The sequence below is a fragment of the Rhinolophus sinicus genome, chromosome 17 (assembly GCF_057876585.1).
Source record: "Rhinolophus sinicus isolate RSI-liver-muscle chromosome 17, RSI-T2T, whole genome shotgun sequence".
Taxonomy (NCBI): Eukaryota; Metazoa; Chordata; class Mammalia; order Chiroptera; family Rhinolophidae; genus Rhinolophus; species Rhinolophus sinicus.
The window spans coordinates 4,698,180-4,722,078 of record NC_142517.1 but is presented as its reverse complement, the minus strand read 5'-3'; the positions used below and the strand labels follow the sequence as shown (position 1 = coordinate 4,722,078).

Sequence of the window (23,899 nt, the reverse complement as noted above, 5' to 3'; positions counted from 1 at the left end):
CCCACCAAGTCATGGTGAGTAATTCCATAATTCCATTAGGAGCTGGAGCACGTAGTCCACTAAAATGGCCCAGTGACACTTTGGATTTGGCTCTTTGAAATCAAAGCTACTTTAATTCAAAGTTGGCTTCATACAGCGAACTGGATCTAAGGAAAGCCCAATAATAATAAAAACCTTGACAATAAATTGGCCATAACATTCTTAGGAAAGAAGTTACCTAATTTGGCATTTTTGTGAGAAGGCTTTGAGTAGCTTGACGTATCTGGGTTTGGGCTTAGCAAAAATGGTGGCATGAAGCCTGACTATAGAGTCTAACGTTGAGGTCCAGGAATATCTTGTGATACGTATTAGCCTTGTTCCTAAAAAATGGAAGTATTTGATTTTTAAAAACGAATCCTCATGTCCTGAATGCCTTTTATGATGACATTGAAAATTATTTATCTTCATTTATGGTAGCGAATGTATTCTTCATTTTCTCTATTGAAGGTATATTATTTGCAAACAAATATCATGAAAGCATTAACAGCTGTCATTAAAAATTAAACTGGAAACTTATTTTGTAGTGTGAAGAACATTTTATATATGAATCAACACACTCTAATTTACCAAATTTTGAAATTTGTGGATTTTCACATATCCAATTTTTAAAGTGATTATGTTTTATTACTAAGAGCATAATAAGCAGATTATATTAATTTGCTCTTTCATTTATTTACATGACTACTTTTTATCACTTTTTTTTTTCCAAATACTTGACAAACTGTGGAATTCACTTCCCTCCAGGGTTATTTAAAAATGTAGGTCAAGAATGTCTCATGCTGTTTCTGAGACCCAACTAAACCTTGAACACTTGACATTTTCTAATGTGTTGTCACAGATTTGGGAATGAGTTTCTGTCCCAGCAGCTCCCCAATGAATGAACAGGGCTTATTAAACCCCTTTAAAGCAATCACGTCTTGGTCCCTGAGCAATGCTCAGGTCCCAGATAACATGGAAGAAATGTGTGTGAAATAAGGCACAAAGCCCATGATGTCTGCCCCTGTCTCTAGGGGTTCCCACTGTAGATCTAGTGATCAAGAGGGTTAGGGCAGCTGAAAAAGACTGTGAGAACTGGAAATCCTGAATACCACTTCTTCATAAACAACAGCTATTTGTGTTTGCTCACTGCATGTCTGCCCAGTATTTCTGAACATCCAATATCTCTGAGTGAGCCAATCTTGTGGGCAAAGCATTATTAAGTTGTGTGATGCTCTAATTAGCTCTTTCGACAGTCTGTGTTTTCTGATTAGCACCCAAAGTAGCCCTTTCAACAGTGTGAATGCTACAAATGAGTTCTCTTAATAATTCATGCACTTACACAGAAGAAAGAACTTAGGAGTCAGTAGTGAGCTATGTTTATTCAAGACACTTGCATCCATTAAAATCCCACCCCAGTGGTCCAAGGACCACTCAGGAAAATGCATTCTCTAACCATCTGTCCCCCTCCTATGTTCTTCAGACACCTACAGATACCAAGGTAACCCCCACATCACTCCAGAGAGAGAGAGAGAGAGAAGTGAAGTACAGAACTGTGGAGACAATCTGGATATTGACACCCCTGCTTTTCTTAACCGCCCTGCTCTTCATCTGCCTGTTTCACATGGGAAAAAATAAATGATTCTAATGGTGGAGATTAAGAGCAGAGGTCTAGAAAAAAAAAAAAAAAGAGTGAAGGTCTAGGTGACTTTGCGTGCATTTAATCTGACTGGCACGAATGTGTTCTCAGTTTCCTCATTCATGAAATGGGACTGATAGAAGAATCTACCACCTAGGGTTACAGGATGATTTCATTAGATAACAGATGTGAAAATGTGCTGTCAGATGTCTTCCTTCTCAGGGGGGCTGAAGTTTGGGGCTGGATATCTGCCAGGGAAATTAACCAGGAACTCTTTTTCAGACTTTGGTTTCTGTCTTTAGTGGGTTGATTAGTGATTAGTATTCACCCGAAAGATATGTCCCCGTCCTAATCCTCAGAATGCGTAACGTGACCTTATTTGGAGAGTTTTGCAGACCTAATTAAGGTAGGGATCTTGAGATGAAATCATCTAGATTTAAGGTGGGCCATAAATCCAAAGATATGTGTCTTTATAAGGGACAGGCAGCAAGAGATCTGAGACAGAGAAGAGGGGAGAAAGCCACGTGAAGATGGAGGCAGAGGCTGGAGGGATGCAGCCACAAGGTGAGGGACGCCTGGGGCCACCAGAAGTCAGAAGAGGCAGGAAGGATTCTTTTGTAGAGTTCCTGGAGGGGGCACAGCCCTGCTGACACCTTTGATTTCGGGCTTCTGGCCTCCAGATCCGTGAGAGAATATATTTGTGTTGTTTTAGGCCATCTAGTTTGCGGTCATTTGTTACAGGAGCCACAGTACACAAATACAGATGCTCTTTCTTCTTGGTTGTGATGAGCTGGGGACTTCATGCGAAGCATCTCTGAATAATTCTACTGTAGGGGGACGTCTCTGCGTCCATCAAAGGGGGATGTCTCTTTAATGACTAATGACAGCAGCCAACATGCTTGTGTTTTATGGGGTCCCCAACGTGTATTCTGAGCTCATAGGAGCCCCTCGGTGGGCTAACGTGTCACCCATCCTTCCTTTTCTACCGAGGCAAGCCAGAGTCCCTTCCCCTAGCTGTCCCGCTCCCTGGGGAGGCAGGCGCCTGTCCAGCTGGCCCCCAGGACTAGGTTGGAAGTGGCGCTCCTGGAGTCTCCTCTAGGAGGGAGCAGAGGCCTCTCGGAAGGAATCTGTCTGACCCACCCGCACCTCTTCCCGTAGCACCGTGGCCCGGAGCCAATCACCCAGGATCCTCTTGAGTTCTTCCATGAGTTTTGAAGTAGCAGTGACCCAGGAGTTCAGATCTTTTGCTCTGAACTCCGGAGTCACCTCTGTCAGGCGCATATGTCCCCTGATATCTGCACACATGGGTGGAGCCAAAGCCTGGCCTGAGGGCTGTCTCCAGTGACACCAGTGACAGTGGAGGTCACGCCTATTTTCAGCAAGGACATACATCGTCTGTGATTTAACTTTCTCCCCCATGCTTTCCTCCAGCTTTCCTCTCCACTTTCTCTCTCTCTCTGTTTTTCTAGTGTTGTTTCCCTTGTGCTGAAACATCCATCCATGAAATAAAAGGCCCAGAAAAGGAGTAAAACTGCGAGTGCACAGTGCTGTACAGCAACATGGCATCAGGATAGGGTGTGTGTGTACATGTGTGTGTGCATGTATGTGTTTATGTATGTCTGTGAATTTGTGTGTCTATGTATGTGTGCATGTCCATGGGTGCATATATGTGTCTGTGTGTGCATGCGTGTGCATATGTGTGTGGTGTGTGTGTGTGTGTGTGTGTGTGTGATGGAAAGAGACAGTGGAAGGGAAATCAGAGGGGAACACAGCACCCTGAGGGGAAGATGAGGCATGGAGAAGAGGGCAGAGGTTGGCAGGAGGGCCCGGCTCACGTTCGGAAAGCTGGAGGGAAAGGATCTGGGGGCCCCAACACGCCCTCCCACATCTTCCTCTCACCTGCTTACCTAACTGCCTGCATTTCTAGCAGCTTCCTGGTTAGCTAAACCTAGTTAGCAGCCTTCCCAAACTCAGCGCAAATACAAACACGGTGACAGCGGGCCAAGGAGTCCCATCTGGGCGTTTAACCGAGCATCTGTGCATCATCAACAGTCACCCCATTGTGTTGTGACCCTGGGGACAGTGATGCTTCATGTGTCAGAGACAGGAGTGAGGGGAAGGGATGAAGGAGGCTGGGAAGAAAGCACTCTGAAAACCCGAGGGCAGGGGCTGGGATGCTGGACCAGGCTGGGGTCAGATGGGCTGAGATGGATGGGGCAGGGTGAGCGTGAGGGAGGGGAGCAGAGACGGAGAGAGAGGGCGAGATAGAGATAGAGACGGAGTGGTGGGGAGAGAGAGAAAATGCGGAGAGAGGGAAAGACCGGGAGGGGGGCAGAGACAGGGAAAGAGAGACAAAGACGGAATCGGATCACAGAGATGGGGACACACACACACCACACACACACATATACACACATATACACACAGAAGAAACATGGAGACATAGAACCAGGGCGAAACAAAAACAAGAGACAAAGAGCCACAAGTAGAGAAAGGTGAATAGAAAAGGAAACCAGTGAACTGAATACTGGGACGCGGCAAAGAATGGAGAGAGAGACACTGAGAGGCGGCACTGTGAGAACAGATGTAGGTGACAAATGACAGATGACAAGAAGGCTCTGTCCCCTCACCCGGCAGTGACGCGCACCCTCCCTGGGGCCTCCCTGTTACCGACGTGTTTCTCCACCTTGCCTCATCAGCCTGCAGCCCTCCCAGACCACAAGCTGCACCCCTCACCCTGCCACCTGCAGACCACGTATTGCTTTGTCTCACGCCTTGAGAAATGAGGGGCAATTTCACCATTATTTCCAAGTTACGCTTTATTATTTGACATAATGGTCCATTTCCAATCCTCCTGTCACTGCCCTCTGGGGACCTTTGGTGCGACTAATATTTCCAAAAGTTCAGACTAAATAAGTCAGTATCGATTTCTCCCTCTGTCCCTATCCACTCTGCTCACCGCTGCCATAACAACCCCTCGCCTCCAGCCCTGAACCAGCACAGCTGCCCTGGCGGTCCCACAGCCGTCACAGGTGTGTGCTCCAAGCTTGCCACTCCCGCTAAGGGGCCTCCAGGCCATGGCTGGCCGACTCTGTGAAAGCTGCTATATTAAACCCGCCTCGCTTTCGTCGAAAACCAGGAGACTCTCCCTCCCCATCAGGAAAGCAAAGCTTCCCGAACTTGCTCAATGTATTCAGACTCACACACAAAGTTTGAATGCCTTTTAGCCTTGGAAGAAGAATGGCAAAATCAATACTGAAACAACAAGAATGAATCGATGCTGAAACTCTGTAATGGATGTACATTCCACGATTCTATTCTCAGACCACAGCTCCTGTCGTTCACCATGCACACACCTGGGACAAACGTCACATCGGGAGCAGTGGTCCTCAGCAGAGGGGGATTTGCCCCTGGGGACATGTGGCTATGACTGAAGGAAGACACTTTGGGTTGTCACAGTTGGGAGGCTGGCTACTGGCTCCTATTGGACAGAGCCCAGGGATGCTGTAGATAGGCTGCAATGCACGGGACATCCCCACCACAAAGAAGGACCCTGCCATGGGGAAATGCTAGTGACATGGCCAAAGTTCATAACTGCAAGTGGAGCCTTATTTCACTTTCATTTCACTTGAAGAGCATTGAATTCAATCAGAATAAGGACTCGTACTCCTCAGCCTCAACTAGCCCACAAGGAGTTATGGCCTCAGGTCTTCATGGCACAAAGTGAGGGGAGGGCCCCAGGCAGCAGTGGCCAGGAGGGTCTTTCTCCAACTTGACCTGAGGGGAGTGGAGGAGCGTAGAACAATGGGTAAAGCTTGACTTAGCGAGTTCTAAGCTTTGTGCCGAACGCCTGCCTCTGCCTCTAAGTGGTTCTATGACCCCTTCCAGTTTTGGCTCTTATGAAGGGGGCTCCACACTTTCTAAGGGTACCTGTAAGCCTGAAAGATTTCTCATGCTCTGAACTCGCTCACCTGGGAAAACTGGTTAAGCACATCTGTATTCGGACTTTGGAGATGAGTATGGACAAACGAATGCATTTTGGAGAGCCCAGAATTCCCCGGCACATCGCAGCAGCCTCCTTCCCCCGCCTGTGCAATGCTTCGTTAGTCTGCAGCTCTGAAACACGCATAGGCTTCCACAAGAAATTCATTTGGAAGGAAAGTGACTCAGAATCCCTCGGGGCCGACATCTCCCCTGGGCCACAGATAAAGGATCTTTCATCAATTTCTAACAAGGCTTGATATCTAGGCTTCGATGGAGCTGGATAGTAACGCAAAAGTAAGTAGCGCAGAGTGCTTGAGTTCTGACAATTTCTGCAAAAGCCACACAGACCACACTTGCCATGACAATACAGCACCACAGAGCTAGTTACAAGGGAAGCATGCCGTCCGCCTATACCAGAGGCAGGTAAGACCTAACACTATTTTAGTTTAAAATTAATGGTGCAGGATGGTAATGAAAACTTGTAAACCAACCTCTCTTGGTAAATGAATCCTCATTTCCAAATGGCAACCAGGAAAAACCCTAAATAAATAATGTGAGATTGATATCAGAGGTCCACGGACCCGGCTTCTATTCCCATCCTTGGCTTGTACTTAAGAGGCTTCATGCATTTTTAAGAGCTCATCGATACGGCCATCCTCCTACTCGCTGGCGAAGTCTAAAAGCGACACCGACCTATGAAGTGTGGCTTTGAGTTTGTGGCGGCTGAACTAACGTGGTTTTGAACAAAAGGCACCATTGGAAAATCTGCCCCAACTTTTAGGCAAGCTTGGAACTCGTTAGCAGGGACTTTGAAGCCCCCACTGGGAAAGGGTCCATGAGGTTCAAAGACAGCTCCCACATGGGACCCATGGGGACCCACATACCATGGCCCCCGGGGAGGAACCCTGGCTGGAAGCTTGTGCCTCTCAGCCATGGGGTTGGCAGACCCTTCTCAACAGCCCTGTGCAGCTTGGGTCACCCCTCAGGACTGAGGCAGCTGGGAAATGACGGGATTCCAGGCACAGGAGAGAGCTGCCTGTGGAGTCTAGGAGGTCAGGCAGTTGGAGCCTGGAGAGCAGGGGTTATGACCGGTGAGGAGGATGGGCCTGGCCTCTCAGAACCTCGGAGGGCTTTTTCCTGAAAGCAGTGGGGAGCCACGTGAGGGATTTCAACGTGACAGGGTTGACTCCATCACTTGGATTTATGGCTTGTTGCTTCCGAGTTTGGGAAATAGCACGCGTTAGAACTTGGTGCCGGCTGTATCCACATAGGACAACACTGAAAGACGATGGTCTTTGCTGTCGCCTTCTGACCTATTTGTGTGTTCCCAGGACCGTCAGGTTGCTCCTGACGCATCGTGACATCTCACTGGGCCATGTGTAGTCTGTGTGTGTGTCAGTGTGTGCATGCGTGTAGTCTGTGTGTGTGTATGTGTGTGGGGGTATGTATGTGTAAGTGTATGTATGTGTTTGAGTGAGTGTATATGTGTGTGTGTGAGTGTGTGTGTATGTGTGTGTGTGAGTGTATGTGAGTGTGTGTGTGTATGTGTGTGTGAGTGTATATGTGTGTGTGTATGTGTGTGTGTGAGTGTATGTGAGTGTGTGTGTGTGTGTGTGTGTGTGTGTGTGTGTGTAGGGGGTAGTAGCTGTCTTCCATAAGCTGGATTTTTGCCTCGTTTCTTTGACCTCCTCATGTATCCGTCTGTGTGTTCTACTCTCTGTCTGCTGCCTGTGATACCACATGCTATTCTGATCAACTAAGGAGATTGTGGGAAGTGGTAGTTTCATATATTCACACTTTCATGTCTGTGGATGACACCAGGCACAGTACTTTTTATAGAGAAGATAGTCAATAAATATGGGTTAATACATGAATGTAACACATTTGTGTTTCAACAGGGCCTTTCAGGAGATGCTGTCACTGTAGTGAGAGCCTTTGCTCTCACCTGCAGCGCTGGAATCTAGAAGCTTCCTTCTGTTCACTCAGCAGGACACAGGGAGCCCTCCTGCCTTTCCATCACAGGTCTGTCAGGCACCGGCCTTCTCCTCACCTTCCATGTCTTGTGGGCTCCCCAACAACCAGAGTTGAACCCCAATAAGACGCCCAAGAGGAACAGCGAGCTGAGGGGCTCTGAAGTCAGAGAAAGGGCAGTCAGAACAGATCACACCCTCGGGAACTAGGGGACACACGCAGACAGCAGCAGCTGTAACAGTCCTTGATAGAGCTTGGAAAGGTCAGCAGGCTCAGGTACTTGTAACCAGTGGCAGGATAGGGAACACGTGGGTGCAAAAGGCAAGTGGGCTTAGAGTTCCAAGCTTGGAACCCTTCAGAACAAGCCCTACCATCACTTTGTGTCTGAGGGACACCAAGCTAAAATTACAGCAGGGTCCCTCAGTAGATGAAATTGCAAAGGCACATCAGAGAGGTTTGGTTTTCCAGCAGGGATCTAGGAAGAGCACAGTCGAATGTCCAAGTCCACCTGAATGGGACTGCAGAGCAGTATGTGGAGGTGTTGCTGATGGCCCCGGGGTCCTTCCAACCTTAAACTTAGGGAGTATTTGAAAGTTTGTCTGTTTGGCAGCTCAGAGGGAACTCCAGCTCCCAGACTGAGTCCTGTCTCCCAGCCTTTATCTTCTCTCTTCTCTCTGGACCACTGTTTCCTTAGACTCTCTGCCTGGCTCTCTCTTCCCCATTCATCATTTAGGTCTCAGCTCATGTCTCACTGCCTCCAGGAAGCCTTCCCTGACCATCCTGCTGGACTCTACCCCCTTCCCTGACTTTCTGTCCTTCACAGCACTTGCCATGATCTGAAACTATATCATTTATTTACTTGATTAGTGTCTGTCTCCCCCAGGGACATAAGCTCCTTCAAAGTGAGGTCTTTTTTAAAATAAATTTATTGGGGTGACGTTGGTTAGTAAAATTACATAGGTTTCAAGTGTATAATTCTGTATTACATCATCTATATCTCACACTGTGTGTTCACCACCCAGAGTCAGTTCTCCTTCCATCACCGTATATTGGACCCCTTTACCCTCTTTGAGGTCTTGTCTACCATTGTATCCCCGGCTCCTAAACCAGGGTCAGTTATTGAGTGGGAGCTCAACAGATATGTGCTGAAGGAAGAAAAGGGAGTGGAGAGGCTGGGAGGGAAGAAGCAGGGCCATGTCTGTGACAGTGGAGGCCAGGACAACAGTGTAAGTGCAAGTGTGCACATGTGTGCGTATGTGTGCATGGGCATGGCGTGGGTGTGAATGTGTTTACATGTGTGTGCATGTGCATGCACATGTGTGTGTACAGCGTGGTGTGTGTATGTGTGAATATGTGTACACATGTGTATGTGTGCACAGGCACGTTGCATGTGTGTACACATGTGTATGTGTGTGCATGTGTGTACACATGTGTGCATGTTCACGGTGTGTGTGAATGTGTGTACACGTGTGTGTATGTGTCTGCACGCATAGAGATGGTGTGAATGTGTGCATGTTTACGTGTGTGTACATGGGCATGGTATATGTGTGCATGTGTGCGCACATGTGTGTGCATGTACACGTGTATGCATGAATGTGTGTGTGTGAGTGTGTTTGTGCGTGCACACATGCACATGTGTAGGCACCAAAGATGCTTGCACTTGAAGGGAAACTCTTTCCACAGCTCTCGGAATAACATCATGCTAGAAATCTCAAAACTGAATTTTAGATCCATCCATACCATTGCAAATGGTGAGATTTCATTCTTCTTTATGACAGAGTAATACTCCATTGTATAAATGTACCACACCTGAAGCTGAATAATACTGAATGTCAGCTATAATTTTAATACATATACAGTCATGGGATGTGGAGTACAGCATAGGGAATAGAGCCAGTGGAATTGTAACAGCTACGTATATACGATATCAGAAGGGTAGTAGGTTGGGGGAGAGGGGGTTATCACTTTGTGGGGGGTGTAAATGTCTACCTGAAACTAATAAAAAAACCCAAACTTTAATTTTAGTGATGTGCAAAACAGAAGAGGAAGAGGCAAGCCCGGGGCATAGGGCCCCAGTTGCCCGACTCAGAGGAGAAAGGGAAGGAGGGGACGTACTTGTTTAAGAGGAGTGAAGTGTGACACCTTGGGTCATGAGGTGGGAGCCAGTTTACCTGCCAGGAGCAGAGCTCAAGTCCTTAGCTGGCAAGAGAGCTGCAGGTAGAGCGAGGTTGGGGAGGGCCTTCCTTGGCAGTCCAGATCTCTGGCGTCTAATTTTGATCCAAGAACCAATATGAGAACCACACAGAGGAAAGCAGTGTGACCACAGTGAGAACTGAGAAGGAGAAGGGCAGCCGCAGTTAGAGGGCGCAACCTGAGCAGAGGTCACACATCCTCCAGGTAAGGGCCCTGCCTCTCACTCTCCAATCTTCTCTTCAATGAAACACACACACTCAGGAGAGCGTGAGGGAGGGGAATACTGGATCCTGAAATTAAAACCCAAGAACTGCTTCATATAACTGCTTTTTCAGAGGACCAACAAGTTGGCAGAAGGCAGTGGCCATTTCCAGCTGGAAAAGGTCAACTGCTTTCATCACAGAATGGCTGACATGCACACACTTAAGTCCAGAGCCCCAGAGTGTGACAGCAGAGCTCTAAAGGGCCCCCCACTCCCCCGCTGCTAGCGGGCCAGGCTGTATTAGGTTGCATATTTGAAGCTTTAAATTGATTTAAGGAGCTTTGTGCAATGGCATCTCTTGAATGCACAGGGTAAACATCATGAATAAAGAAGTAGAAGTAACCCAAGAATGTTAGAAACTGGCTTAAGATGCGACCCGAAACCAAGACTAGATACTGTAATCAAAGTATCGAAAGCTACCTTGACCAAGACGAAAAGGAGCTGTTGAACTTTCCAGCTATTTCTCAGAGGAATAGAGAGTTTTGTTTGTTTGCTTTGTTTTATGTTTTTTTAAGATGGGAATAGCCATCCCAAATTGAAACAAAACAAAACAGTTACACAAATGGCGTAGAAAATTCAAAATGCAGGTATTATTAAAAGTCCAAAACTAGATTCTGATGCCTGCCTCATGTGTGAGCTGTCCATATTCCCTTATCCGAGGAAGAGATTCCTTTGACTAAGAGCAAGAACAGAAAGTCATCGCTTTATTTAGAGTTAGACTGGAAGATGAAGTGCACTTAAGTGCCCTCTCGTGTTTTACGGATAATTTCTAACAATTATAATATTTTAACCAATAGGCCAGCCTTGCCATTGTCACAACCATGATATATTCACTCATTCAATAACTTTTATTAAGCACCTACTATATACGCCAGACGCAGCATTAGGAGTATATATTCCACTAAATCATTTAAAAATATTTTTTGAACTGTCACCCTGCTGCCTGGTATCTGCCAGATACTCGGAGGGAAACCTAAGACATGTTCTTATCTTTCTGCAGCCACGATTTGGCCAAGTTCATTTAACTTGACCCTGATTTGTAGAGAGTTTAGAAGCTTGGGGTTGTAAGTGGGGAAATAAAAGACCATCAAAAAAGGAACTGACGATGAGGAGAAAGATATCCAGAGATTTCGAAGACTACCCAGAGACACATACTAACTGATACCATGTAGAACCAGGAGAGAACATGGCACACAGCTCAAGGAGCTGCTGGTTTTGGCACAGCCTCCAGTCAGCAGATAATAAATTGTAATCCTGGGTTTTGTGCCCCGTGTTGAAATTATTTGTATTACAAAGGAACAATAGAAAGGCTTCCAGAAGGATGAAATACTTTCTCTAAAAAGCATATCAAATGTTCATTAACAATATAGTCATCTAGAGTGGACCAAAAAAAAAATCTGTGGCCATTCGGACTGTCATTTCAAAATAACTATTCATACCTAAAGTTATAAAGTCATTACAGTGTAAATAGCATATCAAGATGATAGGAACTTAGTTAGTTGTGATCTTTCCATTGCTCTGATGGAGCCAGGCAACAGTGTCCTAAAAAACGTTCATTCTTTTTCTCAATAAACAATATGAACAAGTCATCAGAAAGAAACTCAGGCCTCTGCTAAGGCCTGAACCAACAGAACAGTCATACGACCCCGGAGCTCATTCTGTGAGGGGAAAATGGGACCTTAGATAGGAGCATCCAGTACTTAGCTGGGTGGTACACACATGAGGTGTTGCCTTCCCGGGTGTGAAGGGCCACTAAAGGAAAATAAACCAAAGAAGGAAGGACGAGGGGAGCCAGGAGCACATCTGGAGACCACCCTGGTGTCACTGGGAATTCTAACCACAGTCAACAAGGCAACAACACAAACAACAGTTTAACTATGTTACCTGTATGTGCTACTTACTTACACAAACCGCATATGGTAGGCACCGATGTTGTAAATGCAGAACCAGCTCAAATTGCTCCTGTCCTGTTTCTAACACGACCCGGAACCAAAGTTTAAACCTCAGGTACAGCACTCATGAGTAACACCTGTGAACCCTTAACTGCTCCCCCACCCACACGGAACCACAGGCCCAGGACATGAGTGGAAACCGAACACGGAAACCTTTCCAACGCAAAGGGTTCGCTGTCCAGGAAGGTCCGGTATTGAAGCCCTTTAAATCTTGCCCCAAACCCTGGATCTGGGAGACAGAGTTGAGCCTTGCCTCCTGTCTCCTTGCCCATTGACCTCCCAATAAAAGCTTTTTTCTTTTCTCAAGAGCCAGTGTCATAATATTGACGTCTATGCACATTGGCCAGCGAGCCCTTGCTGGGTAGCACTGCTACGCCCATTTTACAGATGCAGCCACTGAAGCCCAGCAAAGCTGAGAACATGCCCATAGGCCCATTTTCTCCCCGCCTCTCTTTCTCACACTCAGACTGGACAGGCACAGAAAGTCATGACATTTGTCCTATGTTTTTCTGCATTTGACTTGCATACAAATTCCAATAACAACAAAAAACACTTGAAATAAAAATACCCACAAATAACAGCTCCCCATCTCCCTGAGGAGGGAGCCAGCATGAAGATAAATGAAGCCATCATTCTTTATTGTTCATTGGCATGGATCTTGACTCTGTTCGGAAGATTAGTCGCTGGATAGACAATTCCTATTTTATGTATTTTTATGCATTTATAAGGCTCATTTCAGCTGGGCCTTATGCCATAAAAACCAAGGGAATCACAGCAACTTAAGAGTGAAGATAAATTTTTGAAATACAAGCAGTATAGTGGTTCAGGAAATGGAAAAAAGAGAAATAAAACTGGATTCAATGAGAAGAGATAGGCCAGTCCGTGAAGGAACCTCTATAGGCAGCTATTGCAGGGTTTTTAAAAAAAGTGATTCTTCAGAGAATGACTACAGCTGGCTGCCATAGTTTGGCTTCAGTCTAAAGATGTTTTTTATTTGCCCTGTACAATGCAAATATCTGTGCTGACACTTAAGAAACAAGTATCATACGAAACCAAGATCTCTGGCTTCTCTTGGGAAACTCGCTCATACTAGGTCCCGCTTCCACTTGGGATCAACTGGCGGGAGCTTGCTGAAGTCATTTTTCTCCAGACTGTCACTGAGCTCGTGAAATGTCCGGGCCTCCATCACTCCCTTCACCCTGCTCCATTCATTCATTTACACGATCGGCCAGACCCTGCAGGCCTCGGTTTGCAGCTCCGTCTGCACACCCAGACCTCTCTCACCAAAGGCAAACACCAAACTACAGTGGACGTGACATTGGCCTGTCACTGTCACGTTGGGTAACTCAGTAAAACCAAGTCCCAAACGCTGGGGCCCTGTAAAACCCCTCTCCTTTGAAGCCCTCAGAGCAGCAGTTTTAAGACACAGCCCCCCTATTTTTGTTACGCCTTTCATCCAGAGGTGGGGAGTCTCCCTCTCTGGAATCTGGGCTCCTTGGGCTCTGTGACTCCTGAACAATAGAATATGGCAGAAGTGATGTGTCAGTTTCCAGGCTCAGCCTTAAGACATGAGCACTGTCTCTTGGGATACTGGCTCTTAGAACAGAGTCACCAGGTTATGGGGAATCCCAAGCCACCTGTGGGGGAACCCACATAGGAGGACATGGGCAGCACCAACTCTCCAGATGGGGGAGCCACTTTGCAAGTGGCTACTGCAGCCCTAATTTTGCCTCCCTGTCTGACACTGCTGGAACAGACATGAGCTGTCCCCATGAAACCCTGACCAGAGTTCAGATTTATATACAAAATAGGTGATGGTTGTCGCAAGCCAGTAGCTCTGGGGTGGTTCACTATGCCACAGTCAGTAAATAGAATGCCCAGTCAAACACCAAAAAGGGCTCTCAGGGCAGACAAGTATGAATCGGGAGGACGAGCTTCCCTAACTGGTGGTGCGCGCGGGGCTTTGCTCACCTGGCCGATGTGCCTTTGGAACCGCCATGTTCATCACTCGTCCTCCATCCTGAGGTTTGGGGGGAGATGCAGTGAACCTGCAGATCCCCGATTCTGAAGGGGTGCTGGAGGTCAGACTGTCTGTGTACTCATTTGTCCCTGCCGTCAACTGTTCAGAGGATGTGTCTGAGATGAAGCACTCGGTGATGGTAAACTTGGCGTGCCTCAGCTGCTCTTCCATCTTGGCGTGCTCGTAGGCCCTGGCCAGCTCTTCGTAAGTGGAGGAGGCACTTTCTGTGGAGACCATGCTGCTTCGCGCTCGATCTGTGCCGTGAAACAGAGAAAACAAGACGAGTGAACAATCACTTTCAGTTTGCACAGACTGATGACCCTCTTTGGCTTGTGCTATTTCTGCCAGGTCACTGGACAACCCAGCAGGAGTCCTGGTCTTTGTCTAAGGGCCGCTTTTGTCACCTTGAGGCTGGTTTCCTAAGCCTTAGCCAAGTGGGCTCAGGGAACTTTCTTTCCACCTCATCACTGCTGTAGTCAGATGCCTCCAGCCTGGGGCATTTCCATAAACCAGTAATGTACCCCCTCCTTAAAAAATTCGGCTTTCATTAAGACAGTTGGGAATGCGGTGTCAGTGACCTGCACTGCTCCCTCCCTCCTGTGGCTTGCATATTGATGTATGCCATAGAGACGTTTCAATTGGCAGTGAATGACTTGAGCGCCTTAGTTCAGCTCCTCCAGCCTCAGCTCAGCAAAGATGTGATGCGCATTCCAAATGGAGATGTGAGTCTGCATGAAAATCGGCCACTCTGCAGAATGGCCTCTGATCCCTGAGACTCATTCTTCGGGCCTGCCACCCTTTATGGGGACTAGAAAGGCAGAAAGGGGGTGCATCTTGGTCCGAACAATCTTTGCATTTTAAGCCCACTAGTTTCAAAGTTTTGAGTCACCTCTGTGGAACTCTGAGACTCTTCTAAGAGAAATAATAGCCATAAAAATAAAAGTACATCCTGACGCTCCACCTCTGGAACACTATTTTTGAAGTATATCATCCAGAACAAAAGAACACGAGTATTAAAATTCCCTACAGCTATTAGGTTTAGATATAATTTCTTTTCAAAATTTCAGGTTGGGGGGAGGTAGGCAACCCGGAGCTATTCTTAGGCCCCGGCTTCTCTCAGGAGCGAAAGCTTGGTGGCTGGTGGCATAGACTAGATGACTTACCTTCTAATCAACCCCTGCTTAATTGTCAAACGGATCAGCCTATGTTCCCTATAGAGGGTGCTCCGACCTTGTCACATACCTTCAAGTGCAGCGTCTTAATCCTGGACATGGTAGGGGGTCAGACGCCCTCAGAGCATCACCAGAAATCATTGCAATCGTGTGGGTGAAAATTTTAAAAATGTCTGTGTTTCTGTCAGGGGAGTGGGAATGAGAAGGAAAGAGCAGCATGCATGTGGGATAGAGGACACATGCAAAATGGATGCCCTTTGGTTCTATCTTGCAGAATTCACTGGGCCCTGATATCGTCAGTGCACAGTTATATTGGTAGCTGTTAGATAAATGGCTGAACAATTTGAAAATGACCTTGAGAGACAGTAAGCCCATGGTGTGGGCCAGGCTCGTGCCCGGGATTGGGGAGGCCGCATGCGGGCCCTACCTGTGTCCTGTGAGGGGCTGACGCTGTAACTGTCACTCTCCTTGTCCATTGATCCCACAGCCCTGGGCGTCGGCAGCCTCCAGTCTGTGGTAAGCGTGTGTGCTGAAATGGTGGGGTGGGGCCTGTTGAGAGTCCACTGGCTGGCATAGCGGTTTCTGGCTGTGGGCCCAGCCTTTGCGTTCCTCCTGGTGGTAGGATCTGTGAGGAGCCAAGAATAAAGTCTGTCTTGGTCTCTAGAGAAGGGTGGTCAACTGTGGTCAAGGTGTGGAGTACAGTGCTTCTGACCCACCCTACGACCCACCCTGTGGGGTGCAGGCCTCCAGGGGGCCTTCCCTGGTGATCCCCGTCTAGAACACTTGCTTCCTGTCTCACGGCCTGAGGTGGTCACGTGATACTTAAGCATCTCAGTAAACCCCGTAAGGGAAAGGACATTCCAACGGGGCTCAGGAGTCATGAATTTGAGCCTTGTTCTTGGCTCTTAATAGTTTCATGACCCAACGCACATCACTTAAACTGTCTGAGATTTACATTTTCTGGGATACCCCGGAGCGCAGCCAAATATGCCCTAACATGGTTTCCTTTCCACAGTTCTTCTACATTGAGGTGTTGATATGGGTTGAATTGTGTCCCCCACAAAAGATATGTCCACATTTTAAACCCCATGACTTCAGAATGAGACTTTATTTGGGAATAGGGTCACTGCAGATGTCATTAGTTAAGATGAGGTCACACTGGAGTAGGGTGGGCCCTGATCCAACATGACTGGTGTCCTGATAAGAAGAGGAAACAGCACAGGCAGAAAGGAGGCCATAGGACGATGAAGGCAGAGACTGGAGCACTGTAGCTATAAGCCAACGAATGTCAAAGATCGTCAGCAACCACGAGAAACTAGGAGGAGGCAGGAAGGCACCTCCCCTACAGGTTGCAGCGGGAGTGTGACCCTGCTGACACCTTGATTCTGGCCTCCAGAACTGTGACACAACACCATTCTGTTCTGAGCCACCCCGTTGGTGGCCCGTTGTTGCAGTAGGCCTAGGGAGCGAATACAGCTGTCCCCCATGGCACTGCTTCCTTGTATTGACTCACTGCCTCTAGTACCACTGTTTTACTCATGAACTAAAGTGCAAGTTCCCAGAGCTGAGGGACAATACCGTTTTGTCCTAGCACTCTCTTAGCTCTTCGCGTGTGGTAGCTTATCTCCTCAGTGGAATTGTTTGAACTTTGACGAAGACTTGGATTATTCAATCTGGAGAATAAATAGTTCATGATAATCTGGATTTCACATGTCTACTACCTTCCAAAGCACAGAGGTTTGTGCATACATGGGATGGTACCGGATGGGTTCCACTTTCTCTAAATCCAGAACCAAAGGTAGCAAGTCAGCGAGGTGAACCGAGTTCTTAGCTTGACTCTTTGGTGAGCTAAGAAAAAAGATGTTGTAAGAGCACAGACCGTTGGACACCAGAGTGGACTAGAGCATTCCCTCTTCTGGAATTCTCTGGAAAAGCAGAGAGACTCAGTTACCTGCAAAGGCTTTTTCCTGGGGCTCCAGCCTAAAGGCAGCATAAGATCCTAGATGGGCCTTTTTCACATTTGAAGTCTCTGCTTCTCAAAGAGGAATTTTATGCAGTTATCTTTCAAAATGGTCTGGCCACTTCTCAACACAGCAGACTATATTTACTGTTCACACACACGGAGCAGTTTCAAAGGCACAAAACCGAGAGGGCCACCCTGCGGCATTATTACCCTGACTTATGTACGTGTCCTAGAGCCTGAAGTCTCTCCAAGACAGGGGCTGGCTGTTCACCCGTGGGTCCATCTGTAGTGTCTACTCTAACCCCTGGCACCTATAGGTTTCTGGATGAACACAAACAGTCCAAGATCACTTTATGGATGAGGCAGCAGAAGCTTTGAGAGGAGAAATGACACAGCTCAGCTATCAAGTGATGAAGATGGCGCCCAAGACTTTCCTTTTTGGTTCAGAGATTACCCATTATTGACCACACATGTCCTCACCCTGGACATCTGAATGTTTTAATATGGTATTTGCATGACACTGGCTTGTTTATAATTCCCTGTTGGGTCACGGGAGGCAGAGACTTGAAAGTGGTGAAGTGACTTTCTTTTTAAATGAAGGCTTTTCCTCTTTGCAAGTTTATAGTTATTGGACTTTGAACCTAATCCATCATTCTACACTGCAGGGAAGAAGTATTAAGATGGCAGCCAAATCGATATATTTTAAGATTTCCTGGGTCATCAAAATGCTCCATCTTGGTGCATATTCTCTGGGGCATTGATTTTAAGACACATTTCATCCCTTACTGGCAAAATCCCACAGAAGACTTTATCGGAAGATTTTATTTTCTTTTCCTTGATTAGAATGTAAATGAGTTATGCTAAAGTGCCAAGCTCTCTGGACAGCAAGGTATGAATGATAATTGTGTTTCTCCACTGAAATGCTAGGAGAGAGGTTCTGAGAGAGAGAGAAAAACATTCTCAAGGGTAGGAGGCTAAATGTCTTCCAGGCACTATCGACTTGATAAGTGGAGCTTAAATAAGTGGGGCTTGTTATTTAAATGCTAATGAATCTTTTCCAGAAAATTACCCAGTCCCTTACATACATTTTGAGGGTTCTCATTTTTATTCTTCTTGAAGTTTCTTGCAACTACAGCTGTAAATCAGGTTTATTCTTGGTATGAACGCTTGTGGGAGAGGGGTTCAGCTTGATAGTCCCATTTCAAGGACACAAATCCCCTAAACCCTCACCTGGGTTTCCTCCTGTCAAGCCTGCCCACCAATGGTGCAGCAGAGACCTTCACTCCACAGCCCCTTTTCTCACTGAGATCACCCTACGGGGAAAGCTCCACGGTCAAGATGCACATGCCAGCCTCTACTCAAAGCTGGAACTCTCTGCAAGTTCATGAGGTTCATTACTCCTTTTTTGCTAGATGAGGACAGTCTTACCAGTGGCCTGATAATGTTGGAAATATAGGTCATGATACTACTTTCCTTAATCTACAGCCTGCATTTCCATTCTGCTCTGGACAAAATTGTCTCAGTATGCAGCATACTGGGGTAGTTGACACATTTTTCTAATAATCAGGTTTTTGGAGCTGTTTTGTACTTGAACTGAACTCTTCTGTATGATAGCTCTTGAGATAGCAGCTAAAATAAAAATTTTACTTGGATTCCACACAGTAGCCTTCTTTGTATATCTTACTAGCTAATCTAACAAAATAAATGTTCGAATTTACTGCCCCTGCATGGAAAGTATTTTATTTGGCTCCTCACCATTCTAATATAAATAGAAGTTAGGGAGGAGGCATCACGCAAGCTAAACAGCTAAAAAGAATTAGAGGGTAAGTGATAAAAATAATTTTTGACCTTTCAACATCGGGTCTGAACCTGAATTAAGCTTCTGCCCATTGAATCAAATTATTTTAATGATCCTGAATTTGGGATAACAGAGGATTTTGTGGATAATAGGGTTATAAAACATGTCATGTGCACTACAATCATGGTATTTATTGCTTTTATTCCCTGCTGTGCTGAGGCCTCAGCTTTTTGTGGTGAACTCCCCAGTTGTCTCAGGGAGAGGATGCAACTCATGGGCCCAACCATTCTCATACCTCATGAACAAATACCTACCAAGGGCCTATTATATACTGGAGGCTCCTCACCCAATCAGGTATTTTTCTTGATTTGCTGTGTCTAGTAACATTCTGGGTGGTAGAGTGTGTATTTTTTTCCAAAGTCTCAACATGTTGTAAACTCTTCTTCCTTACGAGATATGTGAAACTTATTTGGTCTCTAGATGTTCTTTACACTTGATCTTAGCCAAAAGGCTGAGAAGCGATCTAGATGTTCTTTAAGGAGCCTCATGGAAGGGTTGAGAGTGGGGCTCCGAAGTTGGATTGCTTGAGTTTGATCCAGTTTCATTGCTCACTGTCTGTGAACTCATTGCATGTGCTCATTTCCCTTACCTCTGAGGCTGGGGTGATTACATCACCCACCTGTGGAACCTTTGTGAGACGTAGGGGAGGTTAGCGTGCCTGAGTCCTGCGGGCATATGGGGAGGGCTCAATCAGTCTTGGGGCCCAGCCCACGATTCCTAACAAACACTTGGCAAAAGATGGAACTCGTCCTGTTTCGTGCAAAGATGGTGGCCGAGATTTGGTAGGTTGATCAGGATGGCTAGAAACTCAACTTAAGAGGGTTGGACAGAACAAAATACCCATTGAAAATCGGAAAACTGGATGATTAAGAATGCTTGGGATGCAGAAAAGAGCTGAGCTAATCAGTGGAGCTCATAAGGATGGGAACGGTGTCCTGTTCTTTTCCAGGTCCAGCCCTGCATATATCAGGATGCTGGGTAAACCTCTTTGCACGAATGGATGAATGGATAACTTCCAGGTAAGTATGACAGACAAACAAACAAACAAACAAACAAGCAGGTCAAGTCTAGTACTTATCACTTCACGTGTCTTCATACCCTTGCAGATTTTGTAAGTAAAAAAGTTGATTTAAGTTCTGGATAATGATCTCATCGGTAAGTCTCCGCAAAGTGTGCTGGGCGGAGACTTCATACAAATTAAAAGGGACACTTCTAACTGGGGAAGGAGATACATCCACTCAGCCAATTAGATGTCTCCGGAAATGGAGAACAAGGAGAGAGAAAAAACGTCCTTTCTTTTCTATCCCCTTTACTCTGATTTCAGAACTTGACAGTTGGTCAGCATTTAAATGTATCTACCGAAGGCCTCCTGGTGTAGAATCTGCAGCTGGGGATGGGGACATGAATCGAGTCCCAGCTTTCAAGTGGACCCTAACACACAGGACAGACAGGGAGGGAAGCAGGGCTGTGGACACAGCCGGGACATGTGCTTTCACAGGTTGAAAGAGATAAACAGCAAATTGTTGCGATTTCTCCCCTCCTTGTAATAAGAATTTGCTGCAAGTCTTTGGCAAACTCATAAGACGCTGAGACACAGAACTTCCAGGATGCTGTCACCCCAGTGTGCAAACAGCAGGTTTTAAATGTCCTCCTTTACAATAAAGATTTCCTACAATGACAACACAGCCTTAACATAATTAGAATAGAATGATAATGTTCTTTGTAGTTGACAAAATAGACACTAAAAGAGTTTCGGCACATGCGCCCCACTGCAACGAGAAGACCCTGCTCCAGGGGGGTGAGGTGACACCGGTGTCACACCTGGGCAGAGGTGATAAGCTCTGCAGTTCAAGGAGCAACCAGAGAACCGGAATGCAGAAGGTGCCTGGCTTTACACTCCTGCAGTGATCCTGTAAGGGGTCAGTCAACCACTGTTTCTAGTTCCTAAAAATGAGATGCTCTTAGTCCCTCCCTCACAATGTGCGTTTGGGGGACTATTTGATGAAAAATGGTCCCAAATATCTTTTCCTAATAGAGAAGTTTCTGCAGATGCTGAATGAATAACTATTTTTTTTGAACTAGAGACTGATGCAAGAATTTGAGTCAATTTGCCTAACATTTGAAAACATTACTTAGTGACGTTCATCCCAGAAGGAAAAAGTACCGTTCTGTAAGCTGTAGTTATTTCAGTGGGATCAGATTCCCAAGTGAGACCCCAACGTGCTCAGAATGCAATGCAGATGTGTGACGTAGGCCGAGGACACCCTCCAAGGCCAGGCCGGCTGATTCTTTGGCTCATCCCTTACCACCTTCCCTGTAGCTCACTACATTTCAGTACAACTTCTGTCCCTAGCATTCCTTAGGAGTTTTCTCTTCCCTTCCCCCATTCCTGCCTGTGACCCTTCTCCACAGAGATCTTCCCAAAAGACTCATCCTGAAGTGGCCCCTCCCAGTGTCCCCACACCCCTGCTGACTCACCCTCACATCCTTCTGTTCTAGTTTTTCCTAGTATACATTGATAAATGGAAAACACATTAGGTCCTTGTTTAATGTCTAACTTCCTTCACTGAAATAAAATGACTGTCTTTTTGCATCTTACTCACAATGTCCCCCCAGCCCCGAGCACTGGACCATCTATAAAGTTATGCCCCCACCCCCGCTGACAATGTTACAGCTCCCGTGAGACAGGGACACGCCCTCCCGTGTCCCTCCTCCTGCCACTCACCTCTCACTGGTTCTAGTTTCTGCTCGTGACTCAGGTTCATGTCCCTGGTAATGTTTTCAATGCCATGAAACCAACCTTCCTATTATTTGGGGGCTGATCCCGCTCATCTAGAAAGTTCTCAGTGTTTTAGGTTCATGGTCTCCTCTCTCATTTTGACTATTCACCACCCGCCTTTGTGCATTTCTCCACTCATCAAACATTGAAAGGGAAGTGGAAATGCACGTTCTTTTTACCTGGCAGATAGAACGGACGTGCTGTGAGCATGGCAAACTGAAGCGGTCCTACACTGCTGCACTAAAAGCATGACACAGGTGACACAGGTCTAACGGGGAAGTATTTCTCAATGAGGAGGGGTCCAGACCACCAGCATCAGCATCGCACAGGATGTCTGTTATAATGCAGATTGCTGGGCCCTACCCTAGACCAGGTGGGTCAGAATCGCAGGGCTGGAGCCCTGTACTGGGTATTTGAAACAGGCACCCTGCATGATTCTGACACACAAAATATTGGGAGCCTACCTGGGGCATGTGTCCTGTTTTCTCTGCCTCTGTCCTATTCACCTGCAGATGTCTCCATTAACTTCCATGCTGACTGGCACAAGGGTTGCTGAAGGCAAGGACCCATGGATCTAAGTCCCCTGGGATGTGTCATCTTTCCCTGATTTAACAGCAATAAGTGGCTCAGAAAGCCATCACTGCAGCCCTGAAGTGGCCAGAAGCAGGAACAGGCAGATCATGATGGAAAAGCCAGTGGCTGGAGAGCATGTCAAGGACCCTGGAGCAATTTTTAAAAGCAAGGCTCTCATACATACACACCCCTCGCAAAGCTGATTTCCACTCATGTCCCACTTATGTCTTCAGAACGTACTGATGCCATCAAAGGAAGGTGCGGTTGGACAGGAGGGAGAAATACAAGACTGCTTTGCCATGTTCTTGAACACAGGTTTTCAAATGAATTTCAGTAACTGTTAAAACGGTTTCCCTGAGTATTACCATGCTATTCAGGTACCAACCAGCTCGCTTCAGGAAGCTCTGAACATTATCACAAAAGCCTTACAAGAGAGAAGTGACGAAAAATAGCTTTTAACATTATTTTTCTAATTATAACATTCTAAGAATATACATTTTTGCAAAGAGAGTGGTTAGAGATTTAAGAGCTAAACATCAAAGCTTCCAAAAAGATAATAACCGGGACATCAATTTCTCAGCCTTTAAAGAGATTTAGGGACAATTTCAATGATGAAGGAACAAGAAGATCTAATTAATAAGCTTCAAATGCACATTAGGGATTTAACTGCATCGCAGTAATTAATTTCCATATATTATAGATGAATATATTAATAACTAAACAAAGCATAATCTCCAGATTAGCCAGAACTCTATTTTTCTCGAACAGTGTGTGTTCAGGACGGAAGCACGAGCTTCAAGGACAGACAGAGCGACAGCTGAATCTTGGTTTTACTATATACGATGTGTATAACTTTGGGCTGTTCACCTAACTGCTCTGAGACTCAGTTTCCTCATCTATAAAATAGAGGCTATAATACTTAACTGTATAAGTAAGTACCTTGCAGGGTTATTGCAAAAGATATGACATCATCTTTCTATCCCAGTCTTGGCACAGAGTGGATACACACTAATGTTAATTACCTTCTCCTTTTCCTGTGTTGTCTAAAAAAAAACAAAACAAACACAAAAAAACTTGGCTTGAAATTTCTAGCACTTTCATCGTAAACCAATACCAAGAGTTAATTGGCCCCACCAGACACAATTTTAATAACAGCTTAGATCAGACAACAAAACCACAACATCCCAATTAACGGGGTTATTGTACCTCTTTGTTTCTTAGTGATAGGGCTGAAGGACCCCACATTTGCATTTGATAGGGATGGAGCAGTGAGTGTGTTGTCACAACTGATCACCCCCACCCAGTTTAGGGGTTGTTGGACCACTCACTTGTTCCTGGCCGCGCGTCTGAAACATCCACTAAGGGCCCGGTGGCCTGTGACACTGACTGGTAATGGACCGTGTGCGTCACCGTCAGCGACTTCTGTTTCGCGGCTTCTCCAAAGTCAGCATCCGTCAACAGCACCGTGGAGCGGTCGTCTACAGAACAGCAGGGACCCAGAAAGTAAACATGTTTATC

At 46.3% G+C, this 23,899-nt stretch overlaps 1 protein-coding gene across 2 annotated transcripts in view; it reads right to left on the bottom strand.

Moving 5' to 3' along the window:
- The window catches only part of DSCAM (DS cell adhesion molecule), a 639,055-nt gene that overhangs the window by 3,893 nt on the left and 611,263 nt on the right, over positions 1 to 23,899 (bottom strand). Inside the window, exons 30-33 of one of the 2 annotated variants that reach the window (XM_019745768.3) lie at positions 23,710 to 23,859; positions 23,404 to 23,424; positions 15,636 to 15,833; positions 13,988 to 14,290 (exon numbers count right to left, since the gene is read on the bottom strand). In XM_019745768.3, the coding sequence (XP_019601327.3) occupies positions 13,988 to 14,290; positions 15,636 to 15,833; positions 23,404 to 23,424; positions 23,710 to 23,859 (672 nt within the window). The remainder of the gene's footprint in view (positions 1 to 13,987; positions 14,291 to 15,635; positions 15,834 to 23,403; positions 23,425 to 23,709; positions 23,860 to 23,899) is intronic. The other variant, XM_019745769.3, reaches the window with a different exon arrangement.